Genomic DNA, 19,647 nt, shown 5'->3' on the forward strand with positions numbered 1-19,647 from the left:
TTGTTACCTTAGCATGTAACTTAAGGAAGGTAATAATAGTTCATTCAATAAATAATTGCCAAGAACCAACGGAAAAACAACTATGTTGATGGTGAAATGCAAACTCATTCAAGCCAATTTTAATTCAATATTGCTTTAAAAAGTAGTAAAGTATACGTTATACACTACTGAATTAATGAAAAAGAGCAGGATCTGTATAAGATCCTTTTGTATTTAGCAGGGGTTTAGAGTCAGGCTTGGGAAAGAACGAAACAACTATGATGAGTATCCTATGGCAACTACGGTGGCTGTCGCTGGATTTATTCAGTTTTGACCCGTCCCTAATTCGTGCGCTATCTCAAAAAGGGTTCATTTTTAGCCTTTGAAATACAGAGTCAACGTTCCGGAGGTGTGTACTAGGGTATTGATGTTTGTGTCTAAATCTATAAAACCCAATTTTAACCGTCTCGTTCCGCCGACTTCCTTCTTCTTGAGTTCTGAAACCTCTCACATTTTTTAATGACTTTTATTAATGCTCCAATAAGAATTTATGAATAGAAATTGAGATTTGTCACTTCTCTATAAAAATTTTTTTTTTATACCTCATTCATCAAAACCCAAAGGAATTTCTCGGGAACCATTTTATGTATTTTCATTGCCGATGAAGTACATTATTGGAAATATTGTTTACTATAACTTCTATTCTGTTCATATTTGCGATTAAATGAACGTTTTATTTATGCCCACGTAAACTAGCGTTCGGAGGTCGTGGCTTCACAAATGCTGGAAGAAGGATATGCCACCTCTTCCCTCTTCCCTGCAGTATAATTGAGTTGTCCATAAAGAACTGTATTTATCGAAATCTGAAAAAAAAGAAGACGAAAATTATAGTTTATGTAAACTAAGGTTGCGTTCTATAAACCAACATACTATAGTTAAAAATCTGACAGTCTTGCTTTGGGAGTTTTGCAAATCTTGATTTTTTTAAAAATAAAAAGTTTGTTAATATATTTTATGATAACTCCGCTTTAAGAAAAATGCCTTGACTATCATTTTTTTTTTGTCGTAATTAACTAGTAGAATTAGGCGTCATTGCGCGATGTACCCTAATGATTAAAATAATTAGAGATTATTTTTGTTAATACTTTCCTACTATATTCTGTAATACCATGTTGATCATAGACAATCATTAAAAGAACATTTCCCTTCGTTTACCTTATCTTTGAATAGTACTAATGCCAGGGGCTGAACCTTATGACATACTCGGTCCTAAGTCAATACGATCCTGGTGAGATAGGTAGGAATCTATTCATACCTGTCATATGTGAACACACATTATAGAAGCCTTCTGAGTAAACCCTCTTCAATCATGCAAGAGGCCACCATTTTAAATAAACTCTGCTAACTTGTTTTTTTAAGTATAATACAACCTTATATACACAGTGTCCGACCTTACATGATCATCATTCAATCAACCTCAACAATTTTTGAGATTTTAATTTGATTTTCGCTGGGTCATAAATGGGAATATGGTCTACCTTTTGAGAGTATTGTTAATTTTCTTTTGCCAGCATCTACAGCGAATATCTCTAGAAGTAGCTATGCTCTTGATTATTAGTAAATAACTTGCAGAGAGTAGTGTCCATTCCTGCAAGGTCTTAAAGCGAATACCTTTAGGATTTTCCACCCCCTACACAACCGTAAGCGAATCTTCACATTTTTATTAGTAATTTAATAGAATACTGTATTTACCTCTGTTAAGCCACCTCAATTCGACATGGTCTCCTTGTCGGAAAGCTTAACTAAAAATAAATAAACACTGGCTCGGATAAAACATTTATTCGTAAATTAAATTAAATTAAATACATAAATTATATTGAAAACAAATAAAACCCTCCTAAATAATATAGAGCTCAATTAACGAACTAATAATAAAAAAAAATACTCCCTCTGAAAACAAATTACAATAAAAAAAATTGCTAATTACAAAACTGATGAACTCCGATGGGTCGGGGTCCTGTAGTTCGTACCGAAAAAGTCGGAGACGAAGTTCTATCTTAACGTAGGTGGGCCCACATAGCAAACCGCTCCGAAGATCTCATCCAGAAAGGTCTGGTGACAAGTACAGCGACTGGGCGACTGTAAGTTGGCTACTCGACTGGGCGAGTGTACATGGGCGACGATGTCGACGGGGCGACTGATCTATGGCCACTGAACTTGTAGTATTGTTGTGGCTAATAATCCTACTAGCCGGTATTTCACTATACAAACATTACCAGTATAATTCGTTTTCTTTTAAACCAAAACACTATACAGTGATACAGAATTATCACAAAAAATACAAAGTAAACAATGCAACTATTTAATAATAATGATTGTAATTGAATATATTTATTGTCTATTTAAAATATTTAAATTTTAATTAATATATATATAGCGTTAACAACCTCTACATCTTAATGACTTAAAATTTGTTGTATTTATTCTTCAATTTACTCGTATCTCTTTGGTTTTATCACATCGATTAAGAGCTCACTAAGCGCGCCCAAATTCCGGCGTTGATAAACTGAATTCAAAACATTGGCCACTTTTGTCGTTGAAAGGTGTTATTAGAACAACCAAGAAATATGTCTTCTGATTATGAGCAGATGAGAGAATCGAACATTAAGGAATTTCGTGAGCTGGTAATATTTACTGTATTCATTTTTTAAAGTTGTGATATTTTATTAGTTATATCAGTACAGTACACTTTACTACTGTAAGTCTTGCTTGTTCATGCAAAGCAACTGTAAATTCAAATTTTTATTTATAAGTTTCATTAATACAGTATAAAGAAATCTAAGGATTAACAAATTTCGCCTAATCTATTAATCTACTTTAGCATTTTTTCTTTAATCTTGCTTCAAAAAAAACTTTTTGAATTATCTGATTTAGAATAATTCCAGGTTGAGGGGGTTTAACTTAAATGAGGTTGATATTTTGTTGTCATATATAATATAATTGAAAAGTAACCAGCTGTTCTTTTATTAAATAAAGCGAATTTCTGATTTTCTTAATTATGAGAGAGTTGACAGTGGATGACGAACGAGGAGAAGATGGTTGGGGGTGCGGTCAATGATAAACACAAATAAGTTGGATGAACCTATTTAACCGAAACGTTGGCACAATAAAATAGGTTAATTCAACTTAATTGTGTTTATCATTGACTGCACCCCCAACCATCTTCTCCTCGTTCTGATTTTCTTGTTACTGTTTTAAATACTTGTCGTGAGTTTCTAATTTTAATGATTTTGTATGAAATTTCCTATATTGTCTTGTTTTATTTACCAGTCAGTGAACTAGTTCTTTAAAAATGTATTTTATTTTTGTCTTTGAACATTTTATTAATTTGTTAATAATCATATTGACATTTCAGTGCTTAGATTTTGTTGAAAATTTCTTTGGATTGGGAAACCAATTTTCATCTCAACAATATATGTTATTTTTAACAAATGGTTGCTCTCTCTGTAGGCAAAGTTGTTAGAACTTCAATATTCGAATAAAAAAAAGGCTTGGAAAATGTTAAAAATGTATGTCTGCCTATATTCAGTAGTATTTCATTAAAGCTTGTAGTTATTTAAAATCTGTTGTCATTTATAGCTATTTTGTTTTGTTACATTTTTGTTTTTATCTACTTTTAGAGTTACACTGCTTATTGAAATAAATAATTTTATTATCAGTGTTATTTGTATCCAAATCAGAATATTGATAAAGTTTAAGTAAAAAAAAATATAATAATCTAGAACTTTTATATTTCTGGTTGAAATTATTTTTTATGAGTAAGTCTTATACATTAAGAGTATAGATAATAAAAGATTTTATGTTTTTCAAACTAGTTAATTATATACATTGGGCTAAATAGTCGATGTTGCTTTTGAACGAAATATTAAATCAAAAATCGCAAAAGAAAACAAATTTGAATACTTGCCTAATTTTTACTCATAATTTTCCCCCCTTGTTAATTGGTGTACATATGGCTTATATTTTAGTATTAAAGATATATTTCAAAGCAAAATAAAATTGATTGAAGAAGTTTGTCGGGTGGTGCAGTCAGCAACGAACAACATAAATAAACAAAACCATGTTTATTTATTTTATGCCGACGTTTCTAAAATAAAATAGGTTTTATACTAACAAGCTTTATATATTTCTTTTTTTACATGATCTTTTAAACATTTTTCAAAGATGTTTCTCGTCACCCTTTATACATTGTGATGCTTACTTGTATAAGAAAATATTTAAAATTAACATTCCACAAAAAGAGTGAAACATTTATATTTATTTTGTACATACTGTTGGCAATCTATATATTCCCCGAAATGTTGTACAAACAAATATAGAATGTTGATATTATTCTAAAGAAAGTTTATTTTTATCTTAACATCTTAATGGAAACAACAAACAACTTCCTAGGGGAAATAAAACCCAGAATATTCATTGTTTTTTTTCCCTGGTATTGCTACTAAAAATGAAAGAAGTGAACCTAAAAGAAATTCTTAAACAACAAATGATTTTGTTCAATTACTTGAACTTGAAGGCAGCGTTTTTGAGATTTAAAAATTAAATTTCTCATGAAATTTTTATTCTTAAACATTTTTATATGGAAAATCAAATAAAAGTTCTTCCAAAAACACTTATGATGAGCCTTAAGTTTTAAAGGTTATAGTTTATAAGTAAATTACATAAAACTATAGTTGATGTTTATTGAGATATACTCTTTTTCTTATATTTATCTTGAGGCATTATAATAAATTGAAGTTAGTTTAAAAAATCTAAAAGTTTGTCTTTTAAAGTATTCAACATATGTACCGGTAAAGTTTGAAATTGGAGATAGTGAATTTCAAATATTTTGGTTATCTGACATAGGCAGGCTATGTTTTATGACACAATTTCTTATTTATTGTATTTATTTATATGAATGTTAATTTTCAGTTTAAGAAGCAATTTGGAGAGTATCCGGGAAAGACTACAGCATCATCTGTAGCTGCTGAATTTCATTCTACTTCAGTAATTGATGAACCTCAGAATAGAAAAAGAACATATCATAAAACTTTGGTGATGTCACCTCAAAGGCGTTCAGCCAGATTACAAGGTCACAGGTAAAGAAATCATATTGTAATGGCCACTAAATATTGATAGACTTATTATTTTTATAAGATACTTCATGATAAATATTTTCTGTTTTTACTTTCACTTACCTATATATGCTATGTATAGGAGGAAAAGTAATTAGATTGTGCAAAATTTCCTATTCGAGTTTTTTATGGAAATGTATATTTTGAGTGTGTGAGCATTGAGGTCGATGCAAGCAGTGGACGCCCCAAAGTGGCTGTTGCCGACGAAAAGATTGAAAAAGTCCACAAAACAATTTTGGATGACCGTAAAGTGAAGTTGATCAAGATAGCCGAGTCTCTAAAGATATCAAAGGAACGTGTTGGACATATTGTGAATGAATATTTGGGTATGCAAAAGCTTTGTGCAATGTGGGTGCCGCACGAGCTCAAAATCAACCAAAAACAACCATGAATTGATGATTCTGAGCAGTGTTTAGAGCAGTTCTATCGTAATAAACCTGAATTTTTGTGTTGATATGTGACAATGGATGAAACATGGCTCCATCATTTCACACCGGAGTCCAATCGATAGTAGCCGAGTAGACTGCACGTGATGAACCAACTCCAAAGCGTGGAAAGACGCAACAGTTGGCTGGTAAGGTTATGGCATCAGTATTTGGGGGTATAATATTCATCAACTATCTTGAAAAGGGAAAAACAACCAACAGTAACCATTACATTTGAGCATTTGAAGGATGAAATCGCTTAAAAACGGCCTCATTTGAAGAAGAAGAAGTGCTGTTTCATCAAGACAATGCACCATGTCACAAATCAAAGAAACCGATGGAAAAATTTCGTGAATTCCTCCCGCATCCACAGTATTCTCCAGATCTGACCCCCAGCGACTTATTACTGTTCTCAGAACTCAAGAGAATACTCGCTGGAAAGAAATTTAGCACCGATGAAGAGGTAATCACCGAAACTGAGGCCTATTTTGAGCCTAAAGACAAATCATACTAAAAAAATTGTATGACTTCTATAATCATTGTATCACCCTCGAAGGCAACTATTTTGAATAATAAAATCATATTTAAAAAAAAAAAATTGTTTTCTCTATTAGGCTACGAACTTTTTAGCCCAACTGTTAGAAGTGTAACAAAAGTTTACACTTTATATTAAAGTTCACACATTATTTAGCGATAGTGGATTATGAAATACGTAAGTTAATTTAATTTTATTTTTTCTATTCTAGACCTCCTACTTCTTTTCTGGAAAGTGATGATGATGAAGACTATAATCCTGATCGGAAGGTATGTTATTGTAAGGCTTAGTTATTCAGGAAGTCTTCTTTGTAAGTTGTTTCGAAGTTAAATTGTTATTGAATTTATACCAAGAACCCTTTTTATAGCAAAACAAATTCAGAGTTATGCCACTTACAAAAATCGAAGTTTTCTACCAAAAAAAAAAAGTTATAACTATGTAACTGAAAAATAAAGTTGTTAAATTAATTAAAAACAGATATTAAATTAAGTCTCTGGTTTATAAAAAGTTAAATTGAAAAAAAAAGTTGTTTCTACCTAGGACTAAATTTTAAAAAATAATTAAAGATAATAGCTGATAAACAATTTTGATTAGACTGTATATTGTTATATTTTTCTTTGTTTGGTCCTTTTGGGTATGTTTATATTTATTTTCTAATGTTTAGCTTATTTTAAAATATTGAAATACGAACTGCATCTGACTACAAGTTTTTAATATTTCTTAAATTATACATGTAAAGACAAATGAAATTGGTCCCGCTCAGGGTATGCCATGGCCACCCTGCTGAACATGTTAATCATCGTTATCCATTTATACCCTCTTCACGTGGAGAAATCTATTTATAAATCACTAATCAGTACTGTCCGAGTTGGTGTTTCTTCTTGCCTCGTGCGGGGTGGTGGGTTGCCCATCATACTTCATGTTGAAGCAAATTTCGCAACGCCCTCTTGGATGGTATGCTTCATTCTCCACCAGAAGTATCTGCATCGTAATGCTTTGAGGGTTTCATTCAGTCCTCAGTGATTCATTTTAACTTGATGGTAGGCGATTGTCACTTCCTTTTGTCGTTCTATTGTGTGCACATTATACACCATTGTGTGCATCGGATGAATGACCTGTCCACCCCAATCTGTTTGGTTTGTCATAATCTCCGTATTTTATCCCACACCACAGTGTTTCCTGCGTATTGATGGTTGATCTTTCCAGGTTTGGACACGTCCTTCAGCGCTCAGCAAATTTGATCCTTCTTGTCGCCTGGTTGCGACCAGATAGTGGTAATGGTACTCTCGCCATATTTGGAATATTTCATCTTTGTTTAACCGGAGGTTCTCATCTTCCAGATAATTTGCTGTTTTTTATTATATTTTATTTCCTCCAGCTCTTCCATCTCCGATAATCTTCCCTCTCTTCTCTCCTCGTCCGCAGATGACATCTGCCATCATCCACCACATTCTTTTTTGTTGCGGATGACTGCTTTAACTTCCCAATCCACTGCAACAGCCGATGATCTGAGTGAACCTGGAACGGCTTCCCAAACACCTGAAGTTGGAAGTGGTCTATTACCCACAATTCCAACACGTTCCCACAACTTCCCAGAAGTTCCCTCTCAAGCACACTAAGATGGGTCTTACCTTCTGTGAGGGCACCTACTAGCGTATGCTTTAGGGAGTTTGCCACCTGCATCTTTCTGCGACAATACTGCTCCCAGGATGTACTCACTGTCGTTCTTAGTGATTGTAAATTGTTTTTGAAAATCCACAAACGCAAGGACAGGTTCTCTCTGCAAGTGCTCTATGCATTTGCGAATATTCTCTTCCATGGCTGGTGTCACAATCAGTTTTCTACTATTTTTGAAAGGTTTTTAAGGGGAACCAGGTGTTCTGTCATTTCCGGCACGAACTAGTGGTAGTATTTTAGTGTACCTAAAAGCCGTTTGATCCTTTTTATGTCACTTGGCATAGTCATCTGCTGTAAAGCAGCCACTTTATGAGCATAGGGTCTTACTCCTTTGGAAATTGTGTGTCCCAAAAAATTTATTTCTGCTTGACCCAGTGTAATTTTTTTCCCAAGTCAGTTTCAACCCAAACTCTCTTATCCTTTGAAACTCGCATTTTAAATGCTGCACATGTTTGGTTTCTGTTTTTCTGAAAACCAGTAGATCGTCCATGTATATCTCTCACACCAACTCATCTTTGGAAGGTGATAGGTGTAATTTTCAGGCCAAACGGTATGGGAGTGAATTCGTAGTAGCTCCCCCAACAGTAAACACAGTCATGTGCTGGTACTCTTGGGTGCATCCTGATCTGGTAATATCCCGCCTTCAGATCCAAAGTTTTCTCCCAATCACTATCCTTGTACTCACTTCTTCTCCAGGGGGGCTAAGTAGCTCTGGGCTGATTGTACCTAATCCTAGTCCACCCTGGTTTTTCAACATCCATTTGGGATTCCTCCTCCCTGACACTGGCATTTATCATCTCTTGCGCACAATCCAAGAACATGTGCTCTCTGGGTAGGCCTTCTCTTTTTCCAGTTTCCTTGGCCAACTGTACTTTCAAAATAGAGTCGAGGAAACACAACCTTCCCTGCACCGCCTTCAGGCTCATAGTCTCTCTTATTTTCTCTACTATACGATTAAATCGGGCAAGGAGGTCTCCAGCATACTGCTTGTTAGATTGAAAGGGTTTTCTCATCTCTCTAAACATCTGGAAGATGTCTTCTTTTGGGGCCCACTTGTCCCCTCCAGATGCCCTTTTCAACCTCTCCTTTACTTTCTCAAATGGGAGCTCTTCATCTCCTTGAATTTGGTTCAGTCTGGTTATTTTTATTTGATATACTATTGCTGCTTTCAGCAAATCCTCATCCTCCCTATCCAACAGCTTCTCAGACTTTTTTCATTTCAACACTCGCCATCAAGCAATCTCCCCCTTTTAAAAAGAGGTTCAACTCACCTATCTCGCTCGTGAACCTTAATATTATAAAATACTATCATTTATTAAATAAATCAAGTGCTACTATTTATAATACAGTTGTACTATTATTGATCATTAAATATATTTTTTAATTTCTAAATATTCCTAATGTAATATATAAAATACAATTATTGAAATTTAAAATGATAACAAGATAAACAAACTGTTATTTGTATTTTTTAATGTTATAATTATTATTTGTAATATGAAGAGTCTGAAATTTATGTAAGAACCCAAAAAATTGGACTGGAGAGGGCTGGAAGAACGTTGTATGGACTGATGAATGATAATTTGAAACTTTTGGCTCTAGAAGACAGTGTGTGAGACAGCAGTCCGGAGTTAAGTACTTGAATGGTTGCTTACATTCAACTATGATGCATGGTGGAGGATCAATAATAGTATGGGGTTGAATGATTGCTTACATCCAACTATGGTGCATGGTGGAGGATCAATAATAGTTTGGAGTTGTTTTTATGGTTCTGGAAATGTTGTATGAATTAAAGGGAAACAAGTCATGCCATACCATCTTGGTTGAGACTTATATAGTCTCTGTTTGCTTTATAGCATGACAATGATATTAGATATTTAGCACATAGCTAAAACTATTAAATAGTATTTGATAGGTAAAATGTATGGAATAGCCTCCTCAGATTCAAGAATTTAATGTGATTGAACTTTGTGAGAATTATTTGATAGGAAAATAATTCAATGGCAACCAAATTGTCTAAAAGAGCTCCGGAAAGTCGTTAAAGAAAAATAGAAAAACTTCTCTAGATTATTTAGTTTCTTTAATTTCTAGCCTTAAAGATTTCTAACTACCAAAAGAAACAGAGGACATACAAGATATTAATCTTTGATTTTCTTTACAATTACCAAATAGTTTTTTTATCACAGTATTGTTTTGGCATTATTTTTAACTCAATATAATATTTATTTAACTATGATTTGATTTTTTTCTTTCCTAATTTAAATTACAGTGGACCCTCACTATAATTTAATAGTTCAAAGAGAAAAGAAACTGTCCTCGTTTAGGATACTTTTATATAGGGATCCTTTAACTGTTGTAGAGGGGGGGAGAAAACCATGCATAGCCCTCTGGCTGAAATAATGGGACTATTCAAAAATGGTCTTTTGTGAACACCTCAATTCAAATAGTTGTCAAATTGTCTGACAATTCAAATTTATGGTTATTTCAATTAGCTGTTCTTCTTTCGCATTCTTTTCTTCTATGGCTAGGTCAGGGATTAAAATTATGAATTCCGTGGTTCTCTTGAGGTCCTCTTCATCAGTCTCCTTTCCTCAAAATACAGCTCGCACATTTAGAGTATGTGCTTGGCATTTCGCTCACCCTCTCTTCATTCGCAGAGGGGACTGGAGCCAATATGAAACTTCTAGAACAGGTGGGCTCAAAGACGATTGTGTCCCGTTCGTAAATGAAAAATGAGGATCTGTTCTTGTCGAATGAGTTGGTAGATGGCATCTCCGGGGTCTTGATGTGGATGGCTCCTAATCCATTGTTGTCTAATGGTGGCTTTATTGAGCGTCTTTATTTCATTGAAGCTGAGGTCACTATCGAACTGAGGAACCCAAGGCCCCCTCCTTGGCGAGCTGGTCTGCTCTCATTTCCAGCAAGGCCACCAGTGTCCAGGGATCCATTGCAGGATAATTCTCCTGTACATGATCTACAGGCTTTCAAGTTCCTTAGCTAGTTTTCTCAGGCCTTTTCCCCACTTCGACTTAAGGGTCTACAGCATTGATGTTGCATCAGTAAGGAACAATTTATAAGTTTTTGGGCCTCTTTAGTGTCCTAAGAAGTTTTGAAGCTTCACAGGTAGCTTCTTACTTAGTCCAATAATTTTAAGAAGCAAAGCAAATTGGGACAGCCTTTTTAATAATGTTTCCTGCAGAAAACTATAATGGATACACGCCCGTCCATTTATTGATGCTCTTGTGGCCGGCCCATCAGCATATATTCGAGTCCACTCGTCTTTTGGGTATTTGCTGTTAATGTGCTGCAGAGAAAGACACCTCATAAGCTTGTCAGGAGTATTTTCTTTGTTTTTGATGCCGGGATGGTGCGAACGATTTGTGGTTTTAGGGATTCTAGCCAAGGAGGGCTCTTTTCTGCTACTTTTGATCATTCTATGGGCACTTGTCTTTCATGGACTTTAGGTGCCAACTTTGAAGAGATATGCATTATACTTTTCCTCTTTATTCAGCTAATATTTCTTACTGCCACCCTTTTTTGGAAGGGATGATTCGGGACAGACTTGGCTTCTACATCTATATGTTTGCAATTAGCTGTTTACAAAACAACTAACCATGTTTGGACCGTTTAGCAATTTATGCCAGGTGATTTGTTTGTAATGAAAGATGCTTCATATAAAAAAAAATTATAATTTAATAAAAGCAAGTCAAAAAGTATTAGTACACTTTCATATTTGTTGGTTGAATGGAAGCAACATACAGGAATTTTATGGGCTCTATTAATGATTCATGCCCCTTCACCCAAGCTAATAAGACATTTATTGTAGATAGCTTTCATTGGCATTGTGTATTGTAGGTCCAATATCTTTTTCCTTGTCAATCCAATTCGATTGGCGGTTCAACAAATAACACAGCTTTTACAATAACCATATCATTAAGAACACCATATGACTTTCTAATAAAGTCGATCACTATCCATTCATTTTTAAGTTGATTATCAGGTTCACTGAGGATGATACGAAACGCATGCACTTCACTATTATCACCTACTATAGATCCTGTGTAGGGAAAAAAAAATTACATTTCAAATATGTTATTGGGTACTTTCATGCTTACACTCACACAAATATATGTATATATATATATTTTTTTTTTTTTTTTTTTTTTTCTAGACCATATCTACGAAATTAAAGAGAATTAAAAGAAGTGTTACACCCAGGATTTCACTCAAACGGGAAATTCTTCCTCCTGAGGCAGTGAATGATGATGATCTTGAAAAAATCTGCTATAGATCTGCTGGAAAAGTATATGATTCTAAACATGGTTCAACCTGTCACCAGTGCAGGTATGTTGACTATAATTGTTTGAATTGAATAAAATACATGTAAAATTTGCAATCTAATGAAATGAGAGGTCAAATGTTTTCAGTACTTTTTCAAATTATCAATGTCCTCTGACTTTTTTGTCTCTTCCCCTTCCCTACCATGTCTTTGACACTTTTATATTTGAAATAATTCTCTTAACTTTCAATTTTATTGAATTAGTGTATAATGAATGGTAGACTCATTTGAAATTCCACAAAAAATAAAAAAATGTTTCTAGTATGTACTGACTGCATTAAAGTTATTTTTAGAGCATATAGTCATCATTTTATCAAAATCTAAAACAGTAGAATCCCTTTTATCTGAAATAATTGAGGCCAGACCCAATTCGGATTAAGTGAAATCATTCTTAAAATAAACTTAAATTACTAGTAATTATATAGTTACTTGTAATTACATAAATATTATTAAGCCGTATAACATGATCTAATTTATTATGTCTACTAAACATAATCAAATCTCTGGGTGAAATAGTTTGTGAGAAAGCAGAACTCGGCATATTACAGTAGTTAAAGTTGTTTTAAATCAGGAGGGAGGCAGAACTATGGTTGTATAGGTTCTAAAGCTCTTGAAAAAGTAATATTCCTCTTGTTTTAAGATCCTTAATTTATATTTTCAGTTAGGACACTTAATTCTGAAACACCCCTGAAAGTTAATTGTATATTCTACCATATATCGTTAGGTGAAAGTAAAAAATGATATGAGAAATACAATCTCCCCAAAGTATCAGTCTTCTCAGTCTAAATAATTACACACACAATACACAATACACTTCTTATTTATAAATATAAAATATTTAATCTAACTTCTAATTCACTAAATGTAGTGAATGAAATTTACCCTTTGAAAAAAAAAAAAAAAAATTATGAAAGTTGTGCACTAAACAGAATAAAAAAATTACCATTTAATTATAGGTAACATTAGTTATTTTTAATGCTTTAAATCAATTTGTAAATTTGATTATTTCATGAATGAGTTAAAATGACTTTAAATGATGAAAAATACTTAAATGTTGCTAATAATGAAATAAAAATGATGGCTAAATTGACTAGAAAGTTATTTTATTCCTTTTAATTAAATATACTATTTACTTATTAAAAGCTTATGTAAAATAAAATATCTAATGTGGATATGTTAAAGGAAATCTTCTTTAAAACAGCAAAATAAATAAAAGGTTTTTTTTTTTTTTTTTTTTATAAAAAACAATAATTTTCATTTTGCTACAGAATATAGTAATGTTTTTATTATTGTAGTAAATTTATGTCATTTTTTTTTTCAAGGAGTTTATATGGACTTTTTTTTGTTGCATTTGAGATATACTGGTTTGTGGTCAGAAAAATAATAATGTAAAAGTAATGTTAGTTATTTATTATAAGGCGAGCTTTCAACCCACATTGCAAATCTTCATCATAGTGGAATGTTTAAAAATACCTACTCTCTGTTGTTTTTTTCTGTTAAAATCTCAAGCCCGGATGAAGACCTAAGAATTTGGGTTAAAACGCCTCTTAATACTTAAATAACACTATTTTGTAATTTTTATTTTTCTGACCACAAACCTGGACTATCTTCCTAATAAATTAATATTTATTATTCATTGTTCAACATACAACTGCTCTCAGAACGTATTTTTATCCACTTAAAATCCCATCAGGTAAATAAAAAAGAGAAAAATAAACTCAATCTTTGCCTATTCCCAAATTTGTTTATTATTACTATATATATATATATTTGGGGTGACGGTAGCAGCATGGTAACGCGCCCGTCTTTCAACTCATAGATTGCAAGTTCAAGCAAAAAATTATGCAATACTCACTCACAATCTCCCCCGGGCATTTGTGAGGCCCATTAGCCAATGGATGGCACTCACAGAAATAGGCGTGGGAGTGACGGACCCACCCTATGAAAACGACGTTAAGTACTTAAGGACCTCCATGGTTTGTCGCGCCAATGAAAAAATAAAATTATATATATTTAAAAAAAATTGTTTTTGACTATCCATCTTTATTCTTATTGTACCTTAATACTATATTTGTAATTTTCCTTACTTATTCATTTCTATTGTTGAAGTAACTGACCATATTTTATTCTTTATTTGTATGTTTAAGTTGTATCATGATTTGTAAGAAGGGAAAATTTTCATCAGCTTTAGTTTCCACTGCATTAACTTCTTCCTAAGAAATAAATATCAAAATAATCACAATTTTTATGTTTCTGACTGATGATGATCACAACCCTCAGTACATTTTTCCGAGTTATTAAACTCTATAACTATGAATAACCATAATTGTGAAGTTAGGAATTCAATTAAAATAGTAAGTGATTAATTTGAGGAAACAAATTAAAAGTTAGACTGGTTAATACCTAGCTAATACAATAACCAAAGTTAATTATAACTATTTTAAGTGATACACAAAACCTGTATATTCTATTTAATTTTATTGAGTTGTGTGAAACAGAGTATTTAGTAAATTTCTTTCACTTTTTATAATCATTGCTACTAAAATCCAACGTGTATGATATCTGCCTACTGGTTCATGTTCTCCATTTTTATTCAATGGAAAGGTTTAACCATACTGTGTATATTTCTTTCTGGACTACACCACCTTCTCACCCCAGCCAACTTCTGTTTAATAATTACATCTATTATTTATTATTTAGTTTAAATATACATCATGAAATCCTTACAAAAATATATGCAACCATTGGTATTGGAAAACCTGTATTCAGTATTAACTCTCTTAGTTTTAATACGTATTACTTAAATTTTTGCATGGCCTCTTTCAAATGTAGTTTAATTGTATTACCATTAATATATATGAAATTTATTTTTTATGTCTAGACAAAAAACTGTTGATGTTAAATCAATATGTCGAAACAAAAATTGTGTTGGCATAAGAGGACAATTCTGCGGCTTTTGTTTACATAACCGATATGGAGAGGATGTTGCCACTACTCTTAAAGATCCCGTAATTATTAATTTTTCTACTTATATTATAAAAATAACATATTAATAATTTATTTTTTCTATGAATGTCTTTCTTAGATTGTCCATAATTAATTAAGTTCGTCCCATGTGCTATTTGCTTTCTTACCAATTAGGAAGAGTATAAATAACAGTTCTTGGCAGTTAAGATGAACCACTCCTTATCAGAGAATCAAAAACGTTTAAGAAGTGAATTCAAATCATATACCAGTGATTTTCTTGCAGATTTTAACCATTTCATGGTAAAAGGTATAAGATTTACCAAGCACATGTGACATTCAGTTATATATTCCTGAAAACATCTAAAGGCTAGAAGTAGGTTTTTTTTATTACTGTTGTCTGGAAATAGTTTTCTAAATCCTATCATGCTCATGGATGATGGCCCACAGAAAGTTGAAAAGCCAATATATTATGAATATTACAATAAATGTCTGCAGGTTTAAAACAGAAAAGACCCCAGGAATAATTAATATGGAGTGAATAAAGTATCCTGTTTGATTTTCTTAATTAAAGAGGTATAGCCATCCTTTTTGCTTATAATATAATTGGCTACAACTGAAAAACCATTAAATCGACTCTAGACCACGTTTTTTGCTCTAGAGCAGGTAGTTTACAAAAACTATTTATATAGAAGAAAGATGTGGGTGTGCATAAATGATTCTAAATGTAGAATTCTGATGTGAGAAATACTTAAAGCTTTTGAAGTTTTAATGATCAGCTGTTAGTGGTGACTTACCTATTCAGTTCTATTGGGCCTTGAGAAAATGATAACAGCAAAAAGTTAGAATGCCAGGGTTTGCTTCAGAGGAGATCATGGAATCTTACATACCTTGGGAGTAAAGATATAGGACAATACTCACTGAGGCATTGATGTGGTTAATGAGGAACAAACAAAATTTACTAAATGAATGTAGAAATAATAATTGGACCGTCCTACATTTTCTTGGTTCCTTTACACTCTCTACAGTGACCACATTATGTTCTCTGATTGTCATCAACCTGAATGGTGCCTCGTATCTCTGCAGCTTTTTTCCACAGTTCGTCCCTACTTTCCAGTATACCACTGTCCCGATTTTAATTTGGCCCATCAAATCACGTACACCGAGGTTTTGTCTTGCCACCCGTTTTTTCTTCTCCCTCTCGATCCTGTCCTTAACTTTAGCCCTCACCCTCTGTTGTGCCATACTGTTAGCAGTAATAATATCCGCTCCTCCCACCGTATTCTGGTTGTCCCTGCAAAATCCAAAAATAACCTCGAATGGAGCAAACCCTGTGACGGAATGTATCGAGTGGTTGTAAGCAATTATCGCCCTTACTATCGCCTCATCCGGCTTGAGTCTCTTCTCCAGCTGGTACACTCGTTGATTGTCACTAAGGGTACTATGGAAGCGTTCTATCCTGCCTCTACCCTTTGGGTGACCTGGAGTATTTAAGTGCCATGTTACCTGGAGTATTAAAGTGCCATGTTACCTGGAGTATTAAAGAGCCATGTTACCTGCAAGACTTTCATCTCTGCTCTAATTCCAGCATTGTCAAACTCTCGTCCATTGTCAGATGAGATTCTTTCTGGAAGCAGTAGTATTGGAACCATGTTCGCAGGGCTTTCAATACTGCTTCCACTGATTTTTCTGTCACTGGGTACGCCATTGGTTGGTGGATTTGGTGCTTAGTCATACTTCACAATTACCTATGGTGTCTTGGATAGTGCGCTTCATTCCCCACCAAAAATATAGCCGATGCAATGCTTATAGAGTTTCATTAAGCCCTCTATGATTCGTCTTGCCCTGGCGATAGGTGATCGTCTCCTCTTTTTGGCGTTCTGGTCCCCTGAGAGTCTCCACCATCATCATGCACCATATAAATGTCCAGTCTATTCCAATTCTTTCCACCCTTCAGAAACGCTGAACCTTGCCCCAAATAGCTGCATTGCCAATATACAAGTAGTAGGTCTGTTCCGTTGAGTGCATAGAACTTTCACTCTTATTAATGCTGAAATGCTTTAAAAAACATCAGAAAAGCTTAGGTTGAACATTCTTAGTTCAAATAGTGTGAGATTTGATCCCCAAGGTTTATGAAGAATGCAGGATTGTAAAATTCAGAATAATCGTGCTCTGCCCAATGCAAATCCTTCAACTTTGACCAATTTTTAGAATCATATTGGAAGACATTTCCTAACATACCTTGGATAAAGGATATAAATAAAAATATTGATAAATATAAGGAATTTCTTCAAATTACTTTGCTGTACATCCGGTTATTGCTTTTAAATACTTATTTTTGCAAATTTATTATTGTGTATTCCTTGATTAAATATGATTACAAAGTTCAGCATAATTGAATTAGTTTTAATAAATTATTTTATATAGTATAATCAATCATATTTGTGTATATAAAATAGCTTGCACACATAATATTTATAGTTTATGACTAATTATATTATACAAACTATACTACAGGATTGGAGCTGTCCACCATGCCGGAATATCTGCAATTGTTCAATTTGTAGAAGGAGGTTAGGCAAATTACCAACAGGGATATTAGTACCTGAAGCACAAAGTAGGGGCTTCAGTAATGTTAAGGACTTTCTAGAAACAGTAGATGAGGATAAATTGATTAACGAAGATGAAGATGAATTGCTTGATGGAGATGAAGATAAGTTGATTAATGGAGATGGAGATAAATTGATTAATGGAGATGGAGATAAATTGATTAATGGAGATGAAAGTAAATTGATAAAAGAAGATGAAGAATCAGCTGAACCTGAGTTGTAGTATTTTATTATTTTTTGTTTGTATTGATAGTTCAGTAATTATGACTTTACCTGAATATATTGGTTGTCTATGGCTGTTTTAAGTTTACCTAGTTGCTTGTCACTATTTAACATTGTTTGAAAATTAATACTACTGTTTCAGTATTTTTACCAGTTATTGTTATTATTTTTTTTTTTAATATTTTATTAAATATGTTGTTTGGTTTGTTGTATTTTGTAACTTCAATATATTAGTTGTTGGATTTTATGACTGATACTGCTTCCGAAGCTTTATATAATATAAAAGTGTTTTAACGTTATGGGTATAACCTTATAACAGTTGAGTTCTATTTGATTTAATCATTATATAATTAGCCTCTTGTAAAATACTGACTGATACTGTATAAAATAAATTTTCATTAAAATAAAAATGTAGTGTTCCTTTATTTTTTTAAGACCAGTATCTGTTATACACAACGTTTTTGTTATTCCCTGATGTTTGTGTATATGATTAAGTTTTAACTTCAATGTCACAGTCAGGAACATTACTCCGGAGATAGAGGTTGATCGTCCTCTTCCTTTAATTTATATGACAACTCAAAAAATCAGGAAATTTAAAAACCTACTTCGAACTGTGACAATTATAGGAAAACATTTTACCCAAGAGTGACTAATACCAATAATGCCTTTTAAATTAAGAAATTGGGATTTCATTTATGCAATGTTGTATTTAAATAGCAAAAGCAAATAATTTTTGTGTTGACATTCAAAAAGGTAAGTGAGAAGTTCCCAATAATTTGTGAACCCAAGAAATTGTGTAATTTGAGGTTTACAAACTAGGGATGGGATATCAAAATTGATATCATCAAAATATTAATATTTTGCCTCCGATACTCGATATTTTGAAACCAATAATATCCATGTTTTCCTTTATAATATCTGTTTTTTTAACACGAAAAAAAATATAAAATAATTAATTAATATTACTATATTCTTATAATATTGTTCCCAGAGAATATCGATATCTATATGTAAAATCAGTGTTAAATTTTATAGCGATCCTAAAAATGTCTTAGTCTTTCTTTAACGAAATATCGGTATTTCGATTAAATAATCTTGGAATTTCATCATAAGTTTGTTACCAATATTAATAAAAAGTCAGATATCGATAATGAGGTAATAAACTAAAACTAGCAAATGTTTGGTAAAGCTGATTTTGCCTAATGTGAATGAAGTAGGAATAGATACAACAAAGATTGCTTTCAATCATGATTACTCTAATTTGATGCCTCAATAGTTCAAGGGAGAGCAAAAAAAAAACAGAGCCAAAATTACTTGGCCACCTGGTACCTTATGGTGATAGAACAAACACAACACTTCAGCATACATGTAAGGTCTCAGTTCATAATAGAGAATTTTTCAGTACTTCTGAAGAACTGTATATATTTTTGTCTTCTAGTACGAAAAGATTCAAACATTTAAAAAACAAAATGTGGTCAAGATTAGATGGACTGCTAGAGCTTGTGCCATAAGATTCTTTTACAAATCTCTTGCACCAATCTTGGATCTCCTCCAAGAAATTTTATGGAACAAAACATTGGGCTCTAGGACCAGAATAAAGTCATTAGGACTGTTTAAGATCAACACTTTTGAATTTGTTATGGCTCATTATTTAATGAAGAAAATAGACAGACTATGGAGAGCACGTCTTTCATTGTTATAGATGGCATATGCCATTATTAAT

The 19,647-nt window shown here is 32.8% G+C and overlaps 1 protein-coding gene across 1 annotated transcript; it reads left to right on the forward strand.

The window, feature by feature from the left end:
* Positions 1 to 2,521: 2,521 nt before the first annotated feature.
* Positions 2,522 to 18,310, forward strand: LOC106682055 (cell division cycle-associated 7-like protein). Its single transcript, XM_014422693.3, has 6 exons — positions 2,522 to 2,663; positions 4,951 to 5,117; positions 6,325 to 6,382; positions 11,962 to 12,134; positions 15,011 to 15,137; positions 17,611 to 18,310. Exons 1-6 carry the CDS (start codon positions 2,607 to 2,609, stop codon positions 17,923 to 17,925), a joined length of 897 nt encoding a protein of 298 aa, XP_014278179.1. The 5' UTR covers positions 2,522 to 2,606; the 3' UTR covers positions 17,926 to 18,310.
* Positions 18,311 to 19,647: the final 1,337 nt, after the last annotated feature.

This window comes from Halyomorpha halys, unplaced genomic scaffold (assembly GCF_000696795.3).
Source record: "Halyomorpha halys isolate HHAL.00 unplaced genomic scaffold, Hhal_1.1 Scaffold386.1, whole genome shotgun sequence".
Classification (NCBI taxonomy): Eukaryota; Metazoa; Arthropoda; class Insecta; order Hemiptera; family Pentatomidae; genus Halyomorpha; species Halyomorpha halys.

What these genes read in the sequence shown, in the direction of transcription:
- LOC106682055 (XM_014422693.3), top strand. Translation starts at nt 2,607, where the DNA reads ATGTCTTCTGATTATGAGCAGATGAGAGAATCGAACATTAAGGAATTT. An exon ending in TTAAGGAATTTCGTGAGCTG is followed by an intron (nt 2,664 to 4,950) that starts GTAATATTTACT and finishes GTTAATTTTCAG; the next exon opens with TTTAAGAAGCAATTTGGAGA. An exon ending in CCACTACTCTTAAAGATCCC is followed by an intron (nt 15,138 to 17,610) that starts GTAATTATTAAT and finishes ACTATACTACAG; the next exon opens with GATTGGAGCTGTCCACCATG.